This window comes from Pristiophorus japonicus, chromosome 9, assembly GCF_044704955.1.
Source record: "Pristiophorus japonicus isolate sPriJap1 chromosome 9, sPriJap1.hap1, whole genome shotgun sequence".
NCBI lineage: Eukaryota > Metazoa > Chordata > Chondrichthyes > Pristiophoridae > Pristiophorus > Pristiophorus japonicus.
In genome coordinates, this window is record NC_091985.1 from 124,533,309 (window position 1) to 124,551,470 (window position 18,162).

Below are 18,162 nucleotides of genomic sequence, written 5' to 3' on the forward strand. Positions count from 1 at the left end.
TTCTAGTTTTTTTGAATATAACATTTTCAGCTCAAGTGCAATGGATATAACAGAAATGTATACAAGTTATTCAGTGTGATACCTGACTTTTAAATAAGATAAATCTGAAATCCTCTTCTCTAAGCTAATGTCATTTCCCAGTTACTGTTTATTATGTTGTTTTAAGTGATATTTACCCTTTTGTAGATGGTTCCCATCCTTGTACTTTTTGTGATGTAAAAGATCCCAGGGCATCATTCAAAGAAGAACAGGGAGTTCTTCCAGTGTCCTAGCTAATATTATTCTCTCAGCCAACAACATAGGAAACAGATTTCATTAATTTCCTAGTTGTGGCACTACACTGTGCACAAAATTGGCTGCACTTCAAAAAGAATCTATTGGTTGTAAAGCGCCTCGAGATGTTCCAGGGACATAAAAGGTACTATATAAATGAAAGGTAAGTGAAGCAAGGGAAAAGGAGAAGACAGGGGCTGAGTGGATCATTCAATGGGGAAGAGGTACGAAGGAGGAAGGGTAACAAGATGGTGAAATGGTAGGAGACAAAATAAATTGATTGGGTGGGGTGGGAGGGTTAGCTCAAGAGAGAGTGGGAATGGGGAAGGAGCTACGAGACCCACTTTTATCTCAATTCCCATCCCAAATGGAGCCTACAGCCGTTATAAGAGATAGATAGGAGACTGACCATATTCTCCAACTTACCAGGTGCAATGCCATGAAAGATTAACTACCAATATGTTAAAAACCTTGGGTCTGCCTGTATTCCCTGTCTACTTTGTCCATTATAAATTCCTATCTCCACATTTAAAATTGAAACAAACTACAGGTTGAACCTCCCTTATCCGGAACCTGGCCTATTCTTTATAAAAGAGATTTTTCTAGACAAGGGGTGGTCACGTTAAATTGGATGGTATAGGTACTGAGCAAGGGGATATCAGGGCTGGCTGGCTTGGGGCTGGGAGTGCGGCAGAGAGATCATGGGGGGAGGGGGGTGGATCGCAGGGTCAGACCAGCGATTGTGGAAGTCGGCAGCGAGGAAGGACTTCAATTTGTTTATATCGGAGTTCTGTGCATGCGCCACCCGGTGGACGAGAATGGTTCTGGATGAGGGGTTGTTCCAGATAAGGGAGTTTCAACCTGTATAAACTTATGATGCTTTAATAGCCCCCACCACCCAAACCAGTGGAGCCACTGCAGAGACACCATTGTTGGGAGGGTGTAATTAGAGTGGAACGTTTACTTAGGCAGTTTCCATTATAAATGAAGACACAGAAATTTCTAAGGGAAACATATGAAAAATAAAGACAGAATGTCATGCAATAAGCCTGTGGAAATCATGTTGAAAAGATTTTAATACTTCAATGAGTACTGAATGTCCATGACATTCGACAAGACGAGAACCAAGATATCAACCAGCAAAAATGTTGAACTGGAATTAATCCATCCCCCTGGCTTCTACGGTCGAAACATTAGCTTATCTACTTTGGGGTGTCTTTATCTGTCAAATAGAAAAACAGTGCACATCAGGTCTTTAAAATGAGGAGAGACAGAGGTAATGACAACACTGAACGATGGGAGTACAGACTGATGAATCAAAGCAACTAAGAACGAGCAATCCAAGTCCAATATTTATTTCCGACAGGCACAATACAAATAGAAAGGAACCGAAAACTATAGCATTATCATTACATCTCCATGATTGATGCTTTTCCAAAGAAATACCAAAAGTGCTTAAAATAGTGAAACACATTTTCTTTAAAAAAATATATAAGTAATAAGAAATAGGAGCAAGAGTAGGCCATTTGGCCCCTCAAGCCTGTTCCGCCATTCAATAAGGTCATGGCTGATCTGATCTGATCTTGGCCTCAACTCCACTTCCCTGCCCGCTCCCCATAAGCATTGACTCCCTTACCTTATAACCTTTGAATAATATTGCAATAAATCTTTATAGATTCTATAATTAACCATCCAATGAAAGTTTACAAACTCAATAAAAACTCTAGAAACTATTTTTTAAATATAAACTATTTAACAAATAAAACAAGTACTTTCATTATAGTGCTCTTAGCTTTTTAAGTGCATGATGCTGCAGTAAAATGGTCCAAATCATACAGCTCTATCTTTCCAACTCAGCCTCCAGTATCTCTCCCCATGCATCTGCATCCATTTCACACATGCTGTTGTGCAGAAGCTCAGTTGCAGAACGAATGTAACTGTATCGACCATCTAACCATGCTCGTTTTATGTTGCTTTTCTTGTAGTTTCTCACCAGGGCAACCTACAAATTAACAAAACAAAATTTCTAAGCCAATCTTAATATTGCTTTCACCATCAATTGAATAAAGGCAGGTGTGTGTGCGCGCGGGTGCTAAAGTCAAATCACAATTAAGTCGATTATAACTATCTTTAACCTGGAAGCCACTATTTCTATTTGCATTGTACCCTGTAGTATAAAGTTAAGTATCATGAAAATGCTGTGCAATAATGCGGATTAATGATTTCATCTTTTAATAGATCGGGAAAGAAGGTGAGCAGATTACTAATGTTGTGAATCCAATGTTGTTTTTCAGTATTGGTGAATATACTATGACTTCATACTATTAATGCAGTTAGGCATGTATTGCAATCTCTTAATTTACTGGAGCCTGGAAAACTCGGACTGATTATCTTTTCATAGCAAGTGCCAGGGCCAATGAGCACACACTCTTGTGCTACCAACTAATATGATGTGTCCTTATTAGATTTCCTTGTGAAAAATGCAACTGCAATCTAAACTAAAAAATTGAATCAAAGATATTGATTTTGTGTTAGTGTCTAAGTTATGTCTCTGAAGTGGAATTTTCACATGGCTGTCACGAAGAGAATATGGGTTACTCTGAGAGCCTCCAATTCCAACAGTATAGTGGTGGGGGAAAAATAAGAGAAATATAGGAGACATTGAAATACTCCTATATATAAATGGAAAGACAGATTGGAGGGTAGTATTAAAAATGTTTAACTTTTCATGCAACTTAACTCCAAGTTTGCAGATGATACTAAACTGGGTGGCGGTGTGAGGAGGACGCTAAGAGGCTGCAGGGTGACTTGGGCAGGTTAGGTGAGTGGGCAAATGCATGGCAGGTGCAGGGAGGTTATCCATTTTGGGGGCAAAAACATGAAGGCAGATTATCTGCAGGGAGGTCTTACTGCAGTTGTACAGGGCCTTATTGAGGCCTCACCTGGAATATTGTGTACAGTTTTGGTCTCCTAATCTGAGGAAGGACGTTCTTGCTATTGAGGGAGTGCAGCGAAGGTTCACCAGACTGATTCCAGGGATGGCTGGACTGTCATATGAGGAGAGACTGGATCAACTGGGCCTTTATTCACTGGAGTTTAGAAGGATGAGAGGGAATCTCATAGAAACGTATAAGATTCTGACGGGATTGGACAGGTTAGATGCGGGAAGAATGTTCCCGATGTTGGGGAAGTCCAGAACCAGGGGACATAGTCTTAGGATAAGGGCTAGGCCATTTAGGACTGAGATGAGGAGAAACTTCTTCACTCAGAGAGTTATTAACCTATGGAATTCCCTGTCGCAGAGAGTTGTTGATGCTTGTTCATTGTATATATTCAAGATGGAATTAGGTATGGCCCTATGGCTAAGGGGATGAAGGGGTATGGAGAGAAAGCAGGAAAGGGATACTGAGAGAATGATCAGCCATGATCTTATTGAATGGCGGTGCAGCCTCGAAGGGCCAAATGGCCTACTCCTGCACCTATTTTCTATAGCAAACTACACTTACCTTCCATGAAAGTCCACTTGCTCTATCACACTGCAGTTCTCTTTTACAGACAGCCAATGTTGTCAAGCAGTGATTGTACCACAGGCTATCACTGTTTTCGATCAGATAATTCCACGCTTTGCATGTCATTGTAGCATTAGACAGGCTTTGAATATCCAGTTCCCTGAAAATTTTCAGCGTTAGCTCTTGAGGCAAAAATTGGGCAAAATCACAACAGCTTTGTAATCTTTTCTGTTCAGCGGAGAAGGGAGTTTTATCGTTACCAATAGTACTTTGTTTGTTTCTTTTGCAAGATCTTTGCATAGTTTCTTGTTTGAGAAGTATTTTGAAAAGCTAGAAACAAAATCACATTTACCGTCTTGTTGGTTTATTTTTCTGTAACTTGCCTTACACACAAAAATAACTGGTTTCTCTCTCTTCTAATTGCATCTGCCTCGGTCTTTCTATTTGTTTTTAACTCTTTCCTTCTGTAGTACTCATACATTTGGTGTCTGTCTCAGCTTGTCATTTCTGTTAGTCTCTTTACTTATGGCAGTCTTTCATTCCCTCTTTCTCCTCTCTTCTGTATGCGTTCCACTCTGCATGCCTCTGAAAAATATTGTTTACCGATTAACTTAATTTTTACCTTTTACAAAATCTAAGATATACAGCAAAATATTAGCAGAAAATGCTCGGCATGTCAGATCTAATCCTTGGTCTATTGTACTTGAACCCTAAATATGTAATTGTGCCCTAGTCATTAAATAAATTGTCAGTTTAGATCAAATTGTCTATCAATTGTATAACATGAGTCTGTACCAGGCTTGCCCCTGAATCTACAAACTGTGAGTACAGTCTGTAAGGGCTATTCCCATTTCTGTAACCTGAAAATCACCACTATGTTGAGTGTATCTTCCATGTCATTTCTGAATCCGTAAAGTTCATTCCTGAATCTGTCTGGTTTTACTATAAATCTTGGGTTTATCCTTCCTAATTAACACTTTTGTATTTTTCAGGTTTATCCCTTGTACCTGCCAAATTCATCTCAGAATTAAGGCTTTTAAAAAAAAACTATTCTATGCCAATGTTTTTCTGTGTTCTCATCGCGTGGCCCATGACTCATTTATCCTGTTCCACGTCACGCTTCTCCACTCTGCCAGATTTCACACAGTTGAGCCATGTTACATAGATGCCAACGATCCACAAGGACAGGAGCATTTTCAGGCTAGCTTCTGCTTACTTATGGAGGCATCACCCTGTTAAGCAACTTTCACCCTTTAAACCCACTTGCACCTCCTTTAACACCACTCACTCCCGCCTTGAACCCCACTCGTGCTCCCCCCCGTCACACCACTCTCTTTCCCCCCTCCCCCCACCCCACTCTCTTCATCCTTCACCCCTCCCACCCCACTCTCTTCACCCTTCACCCCCCCACCCCACTCTCTTCACCCCCCCCCACCCCACTCTCTTCACCCACCCCACTCTCTTCACCCCCCCCACCCCACTCTCTTCACCCCCCCACCCCACTCTCCCCCCCCCCCTCCAAACCCCTCTCTCTCTCTCACTCACTCTCCCCCCTCCTCCAAACCCCTCTCTCACACGCTTTCCCCCCCCCACCCCTCTCTCTCTCCCCCCCTCCTTCTCCCCCCCTCAAAACCCCTCCTTCTCCCCCCCTCGAAACCCCTCCTTCTCCCCCCTCGAAACCCCTCCTTCTCCCCCCCTCGAAACCCCTCCTTCTCGCTTCCCTCCCCCCTTCGCAAACCCCTCTCTTACTTCCCCCCCTCCAAACCCCCCTCTCTCACACTCTGTCCCCCCACCCCCACTCTCTCATTCTCCATCCGCCCCCTCCAAACCCCTCTCTATCACTCCTCCCCGCAAACCCCTCCTTCTCACTCTTCCCCCCCCCCCAACCCCTCTCTCCCCCCCTCCCTCCAAACCCCTCTCTCTCACTCACTCTCACACTCCCCCTCCAAACCCCACACTCTCACTCTTCCCCCCCCCATCTCTCTCTCTCTCTCTCTCTCTCTCTCTCATTCGCCAGCCCTGCCCCAAACCCCTCTCTCTCACTTCCCCCCCCCTCCAAACCTCTCTCTCACTTCCGCCCCTCCCTCCAAACCCCCCTCTCTCTCATACACTCCTTTCCCCCCGCCTCCACCAAACCCCTCCCAACCCCCCTCTCACTCTTCTTCCGCCTCTCCAAACCCCTCCCTCACTCTTCCTCCCCCCTCCAAACCACTCCCTTTCACTCTTCTTCCCCCTCCAAATCCCTCCCTCACTCTTCATCCCCCCTCCAAACCCCTCCCTCACTCTTCATCCCCCCTCCAAACCCCTCCCTCACTCTTCTTCCCCCCTCCAAACTCCTCCCTCACTCTTCTTCCCCCCCTCCAAACCACTCCCTCTCACTCTTCTTCCCCCCCCTCCAAACCCCTCCCCCACCTTTCTCACTAATCCCATTCTCTCCATCCCAACTCTCTTCCCCCCCCCCCGAACCCCATTCTCTCCCCCCCTCTCCAACCCTGCTCTCTCCCCCACTTCTCCAACCCTGCTCTCTCCCCCCCTCCTCCAACCCCGCTCTCTCCGCCCCCGCTCCAACCCTACTCTCTCCCCACCCCCTCTCCCAACCTCACTTTCTCCCCACCCCTGTCCAACCCCACTCTCTCCCACCCCACTCTCTCCCCCGCTCCTCCAACCCCACCCCTCTCTGCCCCCCTCCTCTCCAACCCCACTCTTTCACCCCCCCCACAACCCATGTCTCGCTCCCCCCCACCACAACCCATGTCTCTCTCCCCCCCCCCCCCACAACCCCAGTCTCTCTCCCCCCACCCCACCCCAGTCTAGTCCCGCTCTCTCCGCCCCCCACCACCACGCCCCCACCCTCTAGCCCCGCTCTCCCCCCACCCACCAGCCCCGCTCTCTCTCTCCCCCCCCCACCCTCGAGCCCCGCTCTCTACACCCCCCACTCTCTCTCCCTCCCCCCCCAACCCCACTCTCTCCCTAACCCCACCCTCCAACCCCGCTCTCTCTCCCTCCCCCCTGTCTCTAAACCCTCCCCCACTCACTCAAACCCCTTGAATCCCACTCTCTTCAACCCCCCCCAACTCCAGTCCCCCCTACCCTTTAACCCCAGTCCACCCTTGAGCCCCGCTCTCTGCCCCCCCCACCCTCTAGCCCCTCTCATTCCCCCCCAACCTCTAGCCCCTCTCGTTCCCCCCCACCCTCTAGCCCCTCTTGTTACCCCCTACCCTCTAGCCCCACTCTCCCCTGCCTCCCCTCCACCCTCTAGCCCCACTCTCCCCCGCCTCCCCTCCACCCACCCTCTAGCCCCGCTCTCTCCCCTCCACCCACCCTCTAACCCCGCTCTTTCCCCTCCACCCACCCTCTAGCCCCGCTCTCTCCCCCTCCCCCCCACCCACCTTCTAGCCCTGCTCTCTCCCACCCACCCTCTAGCCCCCTCTCTCCCCCATTCACTCATACACCTTGAACCCCACTCCCTTCCCCTCTCTCACCGCACTCTCTTCAATCTCCCCCAGCCCCAGTCCCACAACCCCAGTTCCCCCCCACCCCAACACCAGTCCCCCGCTAACCCCAGTTCCCCCCACCCCAACACCAGTCCCCCGCCACAACCCCAGTCTCCCCCCCCACAACCCCAGGCCCCCCTAACCACAGCCTCTTTCCCCCCCCCCCCCACACAACCCGTCTCCCCCCCCCCCCCCACACAACCCCAGTCTCCCCCCCCACACAACCCCAGTCTTCCCCCTCCCCCACACAACCCCAGTCTCCCCCCCCACACAACCCCAGTCTCCCCCCCCCACACAACCCCAGTCTCCCCCCCCCACACAACCCCAGTCTCTCTTCCCCCCCCAAACAACTCCAGTCTCTCTCTCCCCCCCACCCCACAATCCCAGTCTCTCTCTCCCCCCCACCCCACAATCCCAGTCTCTTCCCCCCCCCCACAATCCCAGTCTCTTCCCCCCCACCCACAACCCCAGTCTCTCCCCCCCCCCCGACAACCCCAGTCTCTTCCCCGCCCCCCCGACAACCCCAGTCTCTCCCCCCCCGACAACCCCAGTCTCTCCCCCCCGACAACCCCAATCACTTCCCCCCCCCCCCCGACAACCCCAGTCTCTCCACCCCCCACAACCCCAGTCTCTCCCCCCCCCGCAACAACCCCAGTCTCTTCCCCCCCCGCAACAACCCCAGTCTCTTCCCCCCCCTCCCCCCCACAATCCCAGTCTCCCCCCCCCCCCACAACCCCAGTCTCTCTCCCCCCCCACCACAATCCCAGTCTCTCTCCCCCCCACCACAATCCCAGTCTCCCCCTCCCCCACCACAATCCCAGTCTCCCCCCCCCCCCCCACAACCCCAGTCTCTCCCTCCCCCCACAACTCCACTCTCCCCCCCCACAACAACCCCAGTCTCTTCCACCCTTACAACAACCCCAGTCTCTTCCACCCCCGCAACAACCCCAGTCTCTTCCACCCCCTCCCCCCCACAATCCCAGACTCCCCGCCCCCCCACAACCCGTCTCTCTCCCTCCCACAACCCCAGTCTCTCTCCCCCCCCCGCAACAACCCCAGTCTCTCCCCCCCGCAACAACCCCAGTCTCTTCCCCCCCTCCCCCCCACAATCCCAGTCTCCCCCCCGCAACAACCCCAGTCTCTCCCCCCACAACCCCAGTCTCCCCCCCCCTACAACCCCAGTCTCTTCTCCCCCCACAACCCCAGTCTCTTCCCCCCCCCCCACAACCCCAGTCTCTTCCCCCCCCCCCCCACACAACCCCAGTCTCTTCCCCCCCCCCCCCCACAACCCCAGTCTCTTCCCCCCCCCCCCCACAACCCTAGTCTCTCTCACTCCAGTCTAGCCCCGCTCTCTTCCACCACCACCACCCCAGTCTAGCTCCGCTCACTTTCCCCCCACCCTCAAGCCCTAGTCCCCCTCACCCACTCTCTAGCCCCTCTCATTCCCCCCACCCCCTCTAGCCCCTCTCATTCCCCTCACCCCCTCTCATTCCCCCCCACCCTCTAGCCCCTCTCATCCCCCCCCACCCTCTAGCCCCGCTCTCTCTCCATCTCCACCCCCACCCTCGAGCCCCGCTCTCTACACCCCCCCCACCCTCGAGCCCCGCTCTCTACACCCCCCAGTCTCTCCCTCCCCCCCAACCCTGCTCTCTCTCCCTAACCCCACCCTCCAACCCCGCTCTCTCTCCCTCCCCCCGTCTCCAAACCCTCCCCCACTCACTCAAACCCCTTGAATCCCACTCTCTTCAACCCCCCCCCCCAACTCCAGTCCCCCCCACCCTTTAACCCCAGTCCCCCCTCCACCCGCGAGCCCCGCTCTCCCCCCCCCACCCTCTAGCCCCTCTCGTTCACCCCCACCCTCTAGCCCCTCTCGTTACCCCCCCTACCCTCTAGCCTCGCTCTCCCCTCCCCTCCCCTCCACCCACCCTCTAGCCCCGCTCCCTCCCCTCCACCCACCCTCTCCCCCTCCCCCCCCACCCACCTTCTAGCCCTGCTCTCTCCCACCCACCCTCTAGCCCCCTCTCTCCCCCACTCACTCATACACCTTGAACCCCACTCCCTTCCCCTCTCTCACCGCACTCTCTTCAATCTCCCCCAGCCCCAGTCCCCCGCCCCACAACCCCAGTTCCCCCCCACCCCAACACCAGTCCCCCGCTAATCCAAATCTCTCCCCCCGCCACAACCCCAGTCTCCCCCCCCACAACCCCAGGCCCCCCTAACCACAGCCTCCCCCCCCCCACAACCCCAGTCTCTCCCCCCCCCCACAACCCCAGTCTCCCCCACACAACCCCAGTCTCCGCCCCCACACAACCCCAGTCTCCCCCCCCCCACACAACCCCAGTCTCCCCCCCCCACACAACCCCAGTCTCCCCCCCCCCCCCCACACAACCCCAGTCTTTCTCCCCCTCCCCACAAAACCCCAGTCTCTCTCCCCCCACCCCACAATCCCAGTCTCTCCCCCTTCCACAATCCCAGTCTCTCTTCCCCCCCCCACAACCCCAGTCTCCGCCCCCCCCACAACCCCAGTCTCCCCCCCCCCCACACAACCCCAGTCTCTCTCCCCCCACCCCACAACCCCAGTCTCCCCCCCCCACAACAACCCCAGTCTCTCCCCCCCCCACAACAACCCCAGTCTCTCCCCCCCCCACAACAACCCCAGTCTCTCCCCCCCCCACAACAACCCCAGTCTCTTCCCCCCCTCCCCCCCACAATCCCAGTCTCTTCCCCCCCCCGCAACAGCCCCAGTCTCTCCCCCCCCCCACAACCCCAGTCTCCCCCCCCCACAACCCCAGTCTCTTCCCCACCCCCACAACCCCAGTCTCTCCCCCTTCCACAATCCCAGTCTCTCTTCCCCCCCCCCACAACCCGTCTCCGCCCCCCCCACAACCCCAGTCTCCCCCCCCCACAACCCCAGTCTCCCCCCCCCCCACAACAACCCCAGTCTCTCTCCCCCCCCACAATCCCAGTCTCCCCCCCCAACAACCCCAGTCTCTCCCCCCCAACAACCCCAGTCTCTCCCCCCCCCCACAACAACCCCAGTCTCTCCCCCCCCCACAACAACCCCAGTCTCTCCCCCCCCACAACCCCAGTCTCCCCCCCCCACAACCCCAGTCTCTTCCCCACCCCCACAACCCCAGTCTCTTCCCCACCCCCACAGTCTCTTCCCCACCCCCACAACCCCAGTCTCTTCCCCACCCCCACAACCCCAGTCTCTCTCACTCCAGTCTAGCCCCGCTCTCTTCCCCCCTCCAGTCTAGCTCCGCTCTCTTTCCCCCCACCCACTCTCTAGCCCCTCTCATTCCCCACCCCCTCTCATTCCCCCCCCCCCCACCCCCTCTCATTCCCCCCGCCCCTCTCGTTCCCCCCCACCCTCTAGCCCCTCTCGTTCCCCCCCACCCTCTAGCCCCTCTCGTCCCCCCCCCACCCTCTAGCCCCTCTCGTTCCCCCCCACCCTCTAGCCCCTCTCGTCCCCCCCCCCACCCTCTAGCCCCTCTCGTCCCCCCCCCACCCTCTAGCCCCTCTCGTCCCCCCCACCCTCTAGCCCCTCTCGTCCACCCTCACCCTCTTGCCCCTCTCCTCCACCCCCACCCTCCTGCTCCTCTCGTCCCCCCACCCTCTTGCCCCTCTCGTTACCCCACCCCACCCTCTAGTCCCCCCACCCTCTTGCCCCTCTACCCCCACCCTCTTGCCCCTCTCGTCACCCCACCCTCTAGCCCCTCTCGTCCACCCACCCTCCCTCTAGCCCCTCTCGTTACCCACCACCCACCCTCTAGCCCCGCGCTCGCTCTCTCCCCACTCCACTCGAATTCTATTACCTGCTCCGAACCTGTTTGCTTGGTGTTTAAATGTCTGACGGTTGACGTTTGTTTACATGGGACGTCACGCACGCGCTTCCGTCACTCATTCCCTGTTGGTGCGCAGGCGCGGAGCGTTCCGGGAGTTGTAGTTCCTGTCGGCCGCCCTGAAGTTGTTCATCGCGCTTCCAAATTTTTTATTAAAAACGGCGTTTTTGTGGCGGCTGTACTTTGATTATAGTCCGAAAGACAGCGAGTGTGTGTGGGGATGTGATGTTTTGATGTTGAGAGGACGAGTAATAAGATGTTGGAGTTGGAGCTTGTAGATGGGAAGGGAACCATCGCTTTAGCCGCCGGCCTGACCACCATCGGACGAGGGCCTGTTCTCGGAGTAAGTGGCCGCCACTCCTTAACTGCAAACACACCCAGCAGACACTGGAGTTAAGTGTAATTGTGCTTTGTGGGAAAAGACCTTATACGATTCACCGAAGGAGTTTCCCAATTACACGCAATTTTACAACACGGGATCAGGCCATTTGGCCCCAGAGGTCCATGCCGGTGTTTATGCTCCATATGAGCCCCCTCCCACCCCTCTTCATCTCACCTCGTCAATGTATCATTCTATTCCTTTCTCTCTCAAGTGTTCATCTAGCTTCTTAAGTGCATCTATGCTACTCGCCTCAATTGATCCCTGTAGTAGCGAGTTCCACATTCTAACTGTTGTCTAGGTAAAGAAGTTTCTCCTGAATTACCTATTGGATTTATTAGTGACTATCTTACATTTATGACCCCTAGTTCTGGTCTCTTTCCCCCTCCCCCATAAGTGGAAACATTTTCTCTTAAGTCTACCCTATTAAATCCTTTCATAATCATAAAGACATTGTGCTCAGTCTGAAGCCCCTGCTGCAAACTCTCTTCCTTTACCACCAGCCCCATCCCTCTCCCTGCCGACTGCCGATGGCTGAATCAGATTATTCATGACCGTAGTTTCCTGTGTGATTCTAAGCTGATCGTCCAACCTCAAATCCTCCTTCATGAATATCGCTCAGTACTCCAGGATCATCCTGTAAAGTCTTCGCTCCACTGCCAGCCATCTCCTGAAACTCTTCTTCCCTGTTGCTTGCACTCTGACCTCTAAGAACAGATGTGAGGAAGCTCATGAACTTCTTTGTCACTAAGTCGGAGACCTTTTGTACAAGTGTCTCTGCTGCTTCTCCTTGCCCACAAAGCCAAACCTCCCCTAGATTTCCCCGTTCCCCCTTCCCCATCCCTGAAACTGAATGTCTCTCTAGTTTTGCTTCTATCTCCTCTCATGCAGTCTTTAAGCTCATCTCATCCATGAGACCCATCTTCTGTTCCTTTGACTCAATTCCCATTAATGGCTGAACTCCCAACAATGCAGTGTATTTGCAATTGGAGGAAGTGTGTTTTCGGATAGGAAAATCCAATATACTAGTAGTATTTTAACACTTTTTTGCGGGGTGTTTTCATTTTTAGGTTTCCGATAAACGAGTGTCTAGAATTCATGGCCTGCTGGAGGTGCTTGATGAGAAATTGCGCATCAAACCAGTGAGTAGGTTTCTGCCTGAACTGAGACATTTATTTAATAGTCTAACTCCTGTTCCTGTTTCTTCTATTCTTGTATTCTTATGAGCTGTTTTTCTGGTTAGTGATACTGACCTTATTGAACTGACTTAGTGAAAGTAACCCTTATTGGTCTAATGAAAAAAAAGCACAGTTCATGTTGGAGTATCTTGTAAACTGACTCAGCCGGTTTCCAGTTCAGCTGTAGTGTCCATGGATTTATCTGTTTGCCACGAGATTAAGCTAAGGCTACCATGGATCTTATTTCCAAATGCAGGGCTCATGTACAAGTGAGGAAGAGCATACCGGAGAAAAGAGTTTTCTGTATTAGACTTCCTAGTTTTATAAACCTCAAAACTCATGAAAGTTACTAATATTTAAACTTGAATTAATAATTCATATTGTCAATAATTTGTGGGCTACAATACAGGACTATTCCAGATCCAACTGTTCTTGTTAGAAGACACCACAATATGGTAAGCCGGGCTTCTCTACTTAATTGAAATAATTCTGTAAAATTCAGCTAGTGGTACGCACAGTCGCATAGCTGATTAACTATAGTACGCGGACGCGCTTGTGTCTGTGCACATTCAGAGGCTGAATCCCAAGCCATCGTCCACATCTTCATCGAGGTGTACAAAAGAATGGGCCTTTCACTAAACATCCGTAAGACAAAGGTCCTCCACCAACCTGACCCCGCCACACAGCACTGCCCCCCTGTCATTAAATCCACGGACAACGTGGACCACTTTCCATACCTCGGGATTCTATTATCAGCAAGGGCAGACATCGACGACGAGGTCCAACACCGCCTCCAGTGCGCCAGCGCAGACTTTGGTTGCCTGAAGGAGAGAGTGTTCGAAGATCAGGTCCTCAAATCTGGTACCAGGCTTATGGTCAACAGGGCTGTAATGATACTCGCCCTCCTGTATGGCTGAGATGTGGACCATGTTAGGTAGACACCTCAAATCGCTGGAGAAATGCCACCAACGATGACTCCCGCAAGATCCTGCATATCCCCTGGGAGGATAGACGCACCAACGTCAGTGTTCTCGACTAGGCCAACATCCCCAGCATCGAAGCACTGACCACACTTGACCAGCTCCGTTGGGCGGGCCACATCGTCCGCATGCCCGACACAAGACTCCCAAAGCAAGCGCCCTACTCTGAACTCCTACACAGCAAGCGATCGGGGGAAGTCATAACTGGGAACAAAGAAATGGCAGACCAATTGAACAAGTACTTTGGTATTCACTAAGGAGGACACAAACAACCTTCTGGATATAAAAGGTCCCTAGTAAGAAGGAGGAACTGAGGGAAATTCTTATTAGTCGGGAAATTGTGTTGGGGAAATTGATGGGATTGAAGGCCGATAAATCCCCAGGGCCTGATGTTCTGCATCCCAGAGTACTTAAGGAGGTGGCCTTGAAAATAGCGGATGCATTGACAGTCATTTTCCAACATTCCAAAGACTCTGGATCAGTTCCTATGGAGTGGAGGGTAGCCAGTGTAACCCCACTTTTTTAAAAAAGGAGGGAGAGAGAAAATAGGGAATTATAGACCGGTCAGCCTGACATCGGTAGTGGGTAAAATGATGGAAGCAATTATTAAGGATGTCATAGCAGCGCATTTGGAAAGAGGTGACATGATAGGTCCATGTCAGCATGGGAAGGGAAATCATGCTTGACAAATCTTCTGGAATTTTTTGAGGGTGTTTCCAGTAGAGTGGACAAGGGAGAACCAGTTGATGTGGTGTATTTGGACTTTCAGAAGGCTTTCGACAAGGTCCCACACAAGAGATTAATGTGCAAAGTTAAAGCACATGGGATTGGGGGTAGTGTGCTGACGTGGATTGAGAACTGGTTGGCCGATAGGAAGCAAAGAGTAGGAGTAAGTAGGTACTTTTCAGAATGGCAGGCAGTGACTAGTGGGGTACCGCAAGGTTCTGTGCTGGGGCTCCAGCTGTTTACATTGTACATTAATGATTTAGACGAGGGGATTAAATGTAGTATCTCCAAATTTGCGGATGACATTAAGTTGGGTGGCAGTGTGAGCTGTGAGGAGGATACTATTAGGCTGCAGAGTGACTTGGATAGGTTAGGTGAGTGGGCAAATGCATGGCAGATGAAGTATAATGTGGATAAATGTGAGGTTATCCACTTTGGTGGCAAAAACAGAGAGACAGACTATTATCTGAATGGTGACAGATTAGGAAAAGGGGAGGTGCAACGAGACCTGGGTGTCATGGTACATCAGTCATTGAAGGTTGGCATGCAGGTACAGCAGGTGGTTAAGAAGGCAAATGGCATGTTGGCCTTCATAGCGAGGGGATTTGAGTACAGGGGCAGGGGAGGTGTTACTACAGTTGTACAGGGCCTTGGTGAGGCCACACTTGGAGTATTGTGTACAGTTTTGGTCTCCTAACCTGAGGAAGGACATTCTTGCTAGTGAGGGAGTGCAGCGAAGGTTCACCAGACTGATTCCCGGGATGGCGGGACTTGCATATCAAGAAAGACTGGATCAACTGGGCTTGTATTCACTGGAGTTCAGAAGAATGAGAGGGGATCTCATAGAAACGTTTAAAATTCTGATGGGTTTAGACAGGTTAGATGCAGGAAGAATGTTCCTAATGTTGGGGAAGTCCAAAACCAGGGGTCACAGTCTAAGGATAAGGGGTAAGCCATTTAGGACCGAGATGAGGAGAAACCTCTTTACCCAGAGAGTGGTGAACCTGTGGAATTCTCTACCACAGAAAGTTGTTGAAGCCAATTCACTAAATATATTCAAAAAGGAGTTAGATGTTGTCCTTACTACTAGGGGATCAAGGGGTATGGCGAGAAAGCAGGAATGGGGTACTGAAGTTGCATGTTCAGCCATGAACTCATTGAATGGGGGTGTAGGCTCGAAGGGCCGAATGGCCTACTCCTGCACCTATTTCCTATGTTTCTATGATCTCCAGGTGGGCAGAGGAAACGTTCAAGGACACCCTCAAAGCCTCCTTGATAAAGTGCAACATCCCCACTGACACCTGGGAAATCCCTGGCCAAAGACCGCCCTAAGTGGAGGAAGAGCATCCGGGAGGGCACTGAGCACCTCGAGTCTCGGCGCCGAGAGCATCCAGAAAACAAGCGCAGGCAGCGGAAGGAGCGTGCGGCAAACCAGACTCCCCACCCACCCTTTCCTTCAACGACAGTCTGCCCCACTTGTGACAGACTGTAATTCCTATATTGGACTGTATAGCCATCTGAGAACTCACTTTTATAGTGACTGCCTATGATGATATGATGATGAGCTGATGTGATCTTTCTGTAATGCCAACTACTACATTAATGAGGATGATAGTAATAGACTTCAAGAGGACGTAGACAGGCTGGTGGAATGGGCGGACACATGGTAGATGAAATTCAATACAGAAAAGTGTGAGGGAATACATTTTGGCAGGAAATCAACACTAGCTAAATGGTGCCATTTTTATGAGGTGCAAAGACAGAGAGACCTGGGGGATTTTGTATGCAAATCTTTTGACAATGGCAGGACAGGTTAATAAAGCTCTTGTGTATGGAGAAAGAGTTAGACTGAACACTGTGAGCTCAAAGTAAAGTGTGACCGTAGTCTTTTATTGCCTATGTCCAGAGCGCCTCTCCAACCTGTGAAGCCGCCGTAAATACCTGTGCTCCCAAGGGATTATGGGATCCCTTGGGACTCCAGGGAATGAGCCCTCTGGTGGCTGTACAGAGTAAATACAAGTATACATATATAACAAAAGCAAATGGGATCCTGGGCTTTATAAACACAGGCATGGAGTACAAAAGCCAGGAGGTTATGCTAAACCTATATAAAACACTAGTTTGACCTCAGCTGGAGCAGAGTGTCCAATTCTTGAGGAAGGATGTGAAGGTTTTGTAGAGGGTACAGAAGAGATTTACGAATCAGGGATTACAGTTACATGGATAGACTGGAAAAGCTGGGGTTGTTCTCCTTATAGCAGAGAAGGCTAAGAGGATATTTGATGGAGATGTTTAAAATCATGAAGGGTTTAGACAAAATAAATAAAGAGAAACCGTTTCCAATGGTTGAAGGGTAGATAACCAGAGGGCACAGATTTAAGGTGATTGGCAAAAGAACCGGAGGCGACATGAGTAAAAATCTTTTACACAACGAGTGGTTAGGATTTGGAATGCACTGCCTGATAGGGTGGTGAATACAGATTCAATAGTAGCTTTCAAGAGGGAATTGGATAAATACTAGTAGGAGAAACAATTGCAGGGATATGGAGAAAGAGCGGGGAAGTGGGACAAACTGGATTGCTCTTCAAAAGAGCCGGCGCAAACTTGATGGACCAAATGGCCACCTTCTGTGCTGTACTATTCTATGCTGTACTATTCTATGATTTTTGATTTCTATGCAAAGGTCTCTCAGGCTGCTGTAGAAAATTCATTTTGTTTAGCTGGACTTGGTTACATTAAATTATTTCACACCCCAACTTCCCGAAGATTGCTATTAACATATGCTGGAGTTCAGAGGTTTTTTCATCTTTCCATCCGTGATAGATAACAAGGAGAAATATTTCTATTGAGGTTCGCAGAAGGGGATTAGAATATCAGGCTTTCTGTCTTTCATTCAATGCTGTCATAGTATGCTAATTTGTTCTCCATTGGCCCTTAAAAGACAGGAGATGGTCTGTGTGTACCAGGGTCTTGGGACTTAATTACATTGGGCTCAATTTTGGCCATGACTTGCTCTAATTTTTTTGGAGTGAGTTGGTTTTTCTGGTGTAAGTTAAAAATGCCACTTTTCCCAATCAGATTGTTCCAGAGTAACTCAGTTAGGTACGATTTTTTTTAGTTGAGTTTTTTTTTCAAAATGGGGTGTTCCCAGCCACTGACGCCAGTTTTGGCCATTTATGCCACTTTGGCCAGCTAAAACTTACTCCAAATCGACTTAGGTCAGCGTTTGTGAAAAACCTTGCGGGCAGTTAAGAAATCGGCGCAGGTTAGTACATTTAAAGCACCAAGACTTGCAAAGCACTAAACAAAGCACAAAAATAAGCATTCAACAACAAATAAAAAATAGAAGGAAGCTGAGGACCTGCACCAAGACTTACAAAGCACAAAAAATAATGCAATCAATAACAAATAAAAAATAAAAGTCCTACCTTTATGCCAGAAATAAGTTTTTTTTAAAGATCTAACCACTTGGGTTTTATTCAAAATAAACAATTTGGAATACAATATATCACAGGGCTGCAGTTCTCAAGGACAGTAGATGTTAGCTCATCAAGACGGTTGGTCCTTTTTATTTTTTGCCTTCAACCTTCCCGTTCCTTTCTTCTTGTGCTTCTTGGCAAACCACATGTTCCTCAGAAACTTGGGATCAACTCCTTTCAGGGGCTCAAATCGCCAGAAACAAGTTGCTCGCGGGCCGGTGCGGAAGACCATTCGACCAGAGATAGGGGCGGCGAACATCAGTGCGTCCCTTCGGCCAGGGATAGGGGTGACGTGCATCGGG

The 18,162-nt window shown here is 50.8% G+C and overlaps 2 protein-coding genes across 5 annotated transcripts in view; one reads left to right on the top strand and one right to left on the bottom strand.

Moving 5' to 3' along the window:
• Nucleotides 1-1,391: 1,391 nt before the first annotated feature.
• On the bottom strand, nt 1,392-11,153 carry fbxo48 (F-box protein 48). Of its 3 annotated transcripts, none has more exons than XM_070889805.1 (3): nt 11,092-11,126; nt 3,780-4,112; nt 1,392-2,275 (listed from the first exon to the last, which is right to left on the bottom strand). In XM_070889805.1, the coding sequence occupies exons 2-3, from the start codon at nt 4,080-4,082 to the stop codon at nt 2,114-2,116; spliced, it is 465 nt and encodes a 154-aa protein (XP_070745906.1). In that variant the 5' UTR covers nt 4,083-4,112; nt 11,092-11,126; the 3' UTR covers nt 1,392-2,113. The 3 variants fall into 3 exon arrangements, with proteins under 3 accessions (XP_070745906.1, XP_070745904.1, XP_070745905.1); XM_070889803.1 differs by having other exon boundaries at nt 1,393-2,275; nt 3,780-4,367; nt 11,092-11,153; XM_070889804.1 differs by having other exon boundaries at nt 1,393-2,275; nt 3,780-4,357; nt 11,092-11,130.
• Nucleotides 11,154-11,195: 42 nt separating this feature from the next.
• aplf (aprataxin and PNKP like factor) overlaps nt 11,196-18,162 on the top strand; it is a 114,109-nt gene continuing 107,142 nt past the window's right edge. For both annotated transcript variants that reach the window (XM_070889806.1, XM_070889807.1), the window contains exons 1-2: nt 11,196-11,461; nt 12,568-12,639. In XM_070889806.1, coding sequence (XP_070745907.1) covers nt 11,375-11,461; nt 12,568-12,639 — 159 coding nt within the window. In that variant the 5' untranslated portion in view covers nt 11,196-11,374. The remainder of the gene's footprint in view (nt 11,462-12,567; nt 12,640-18,162) is intronic.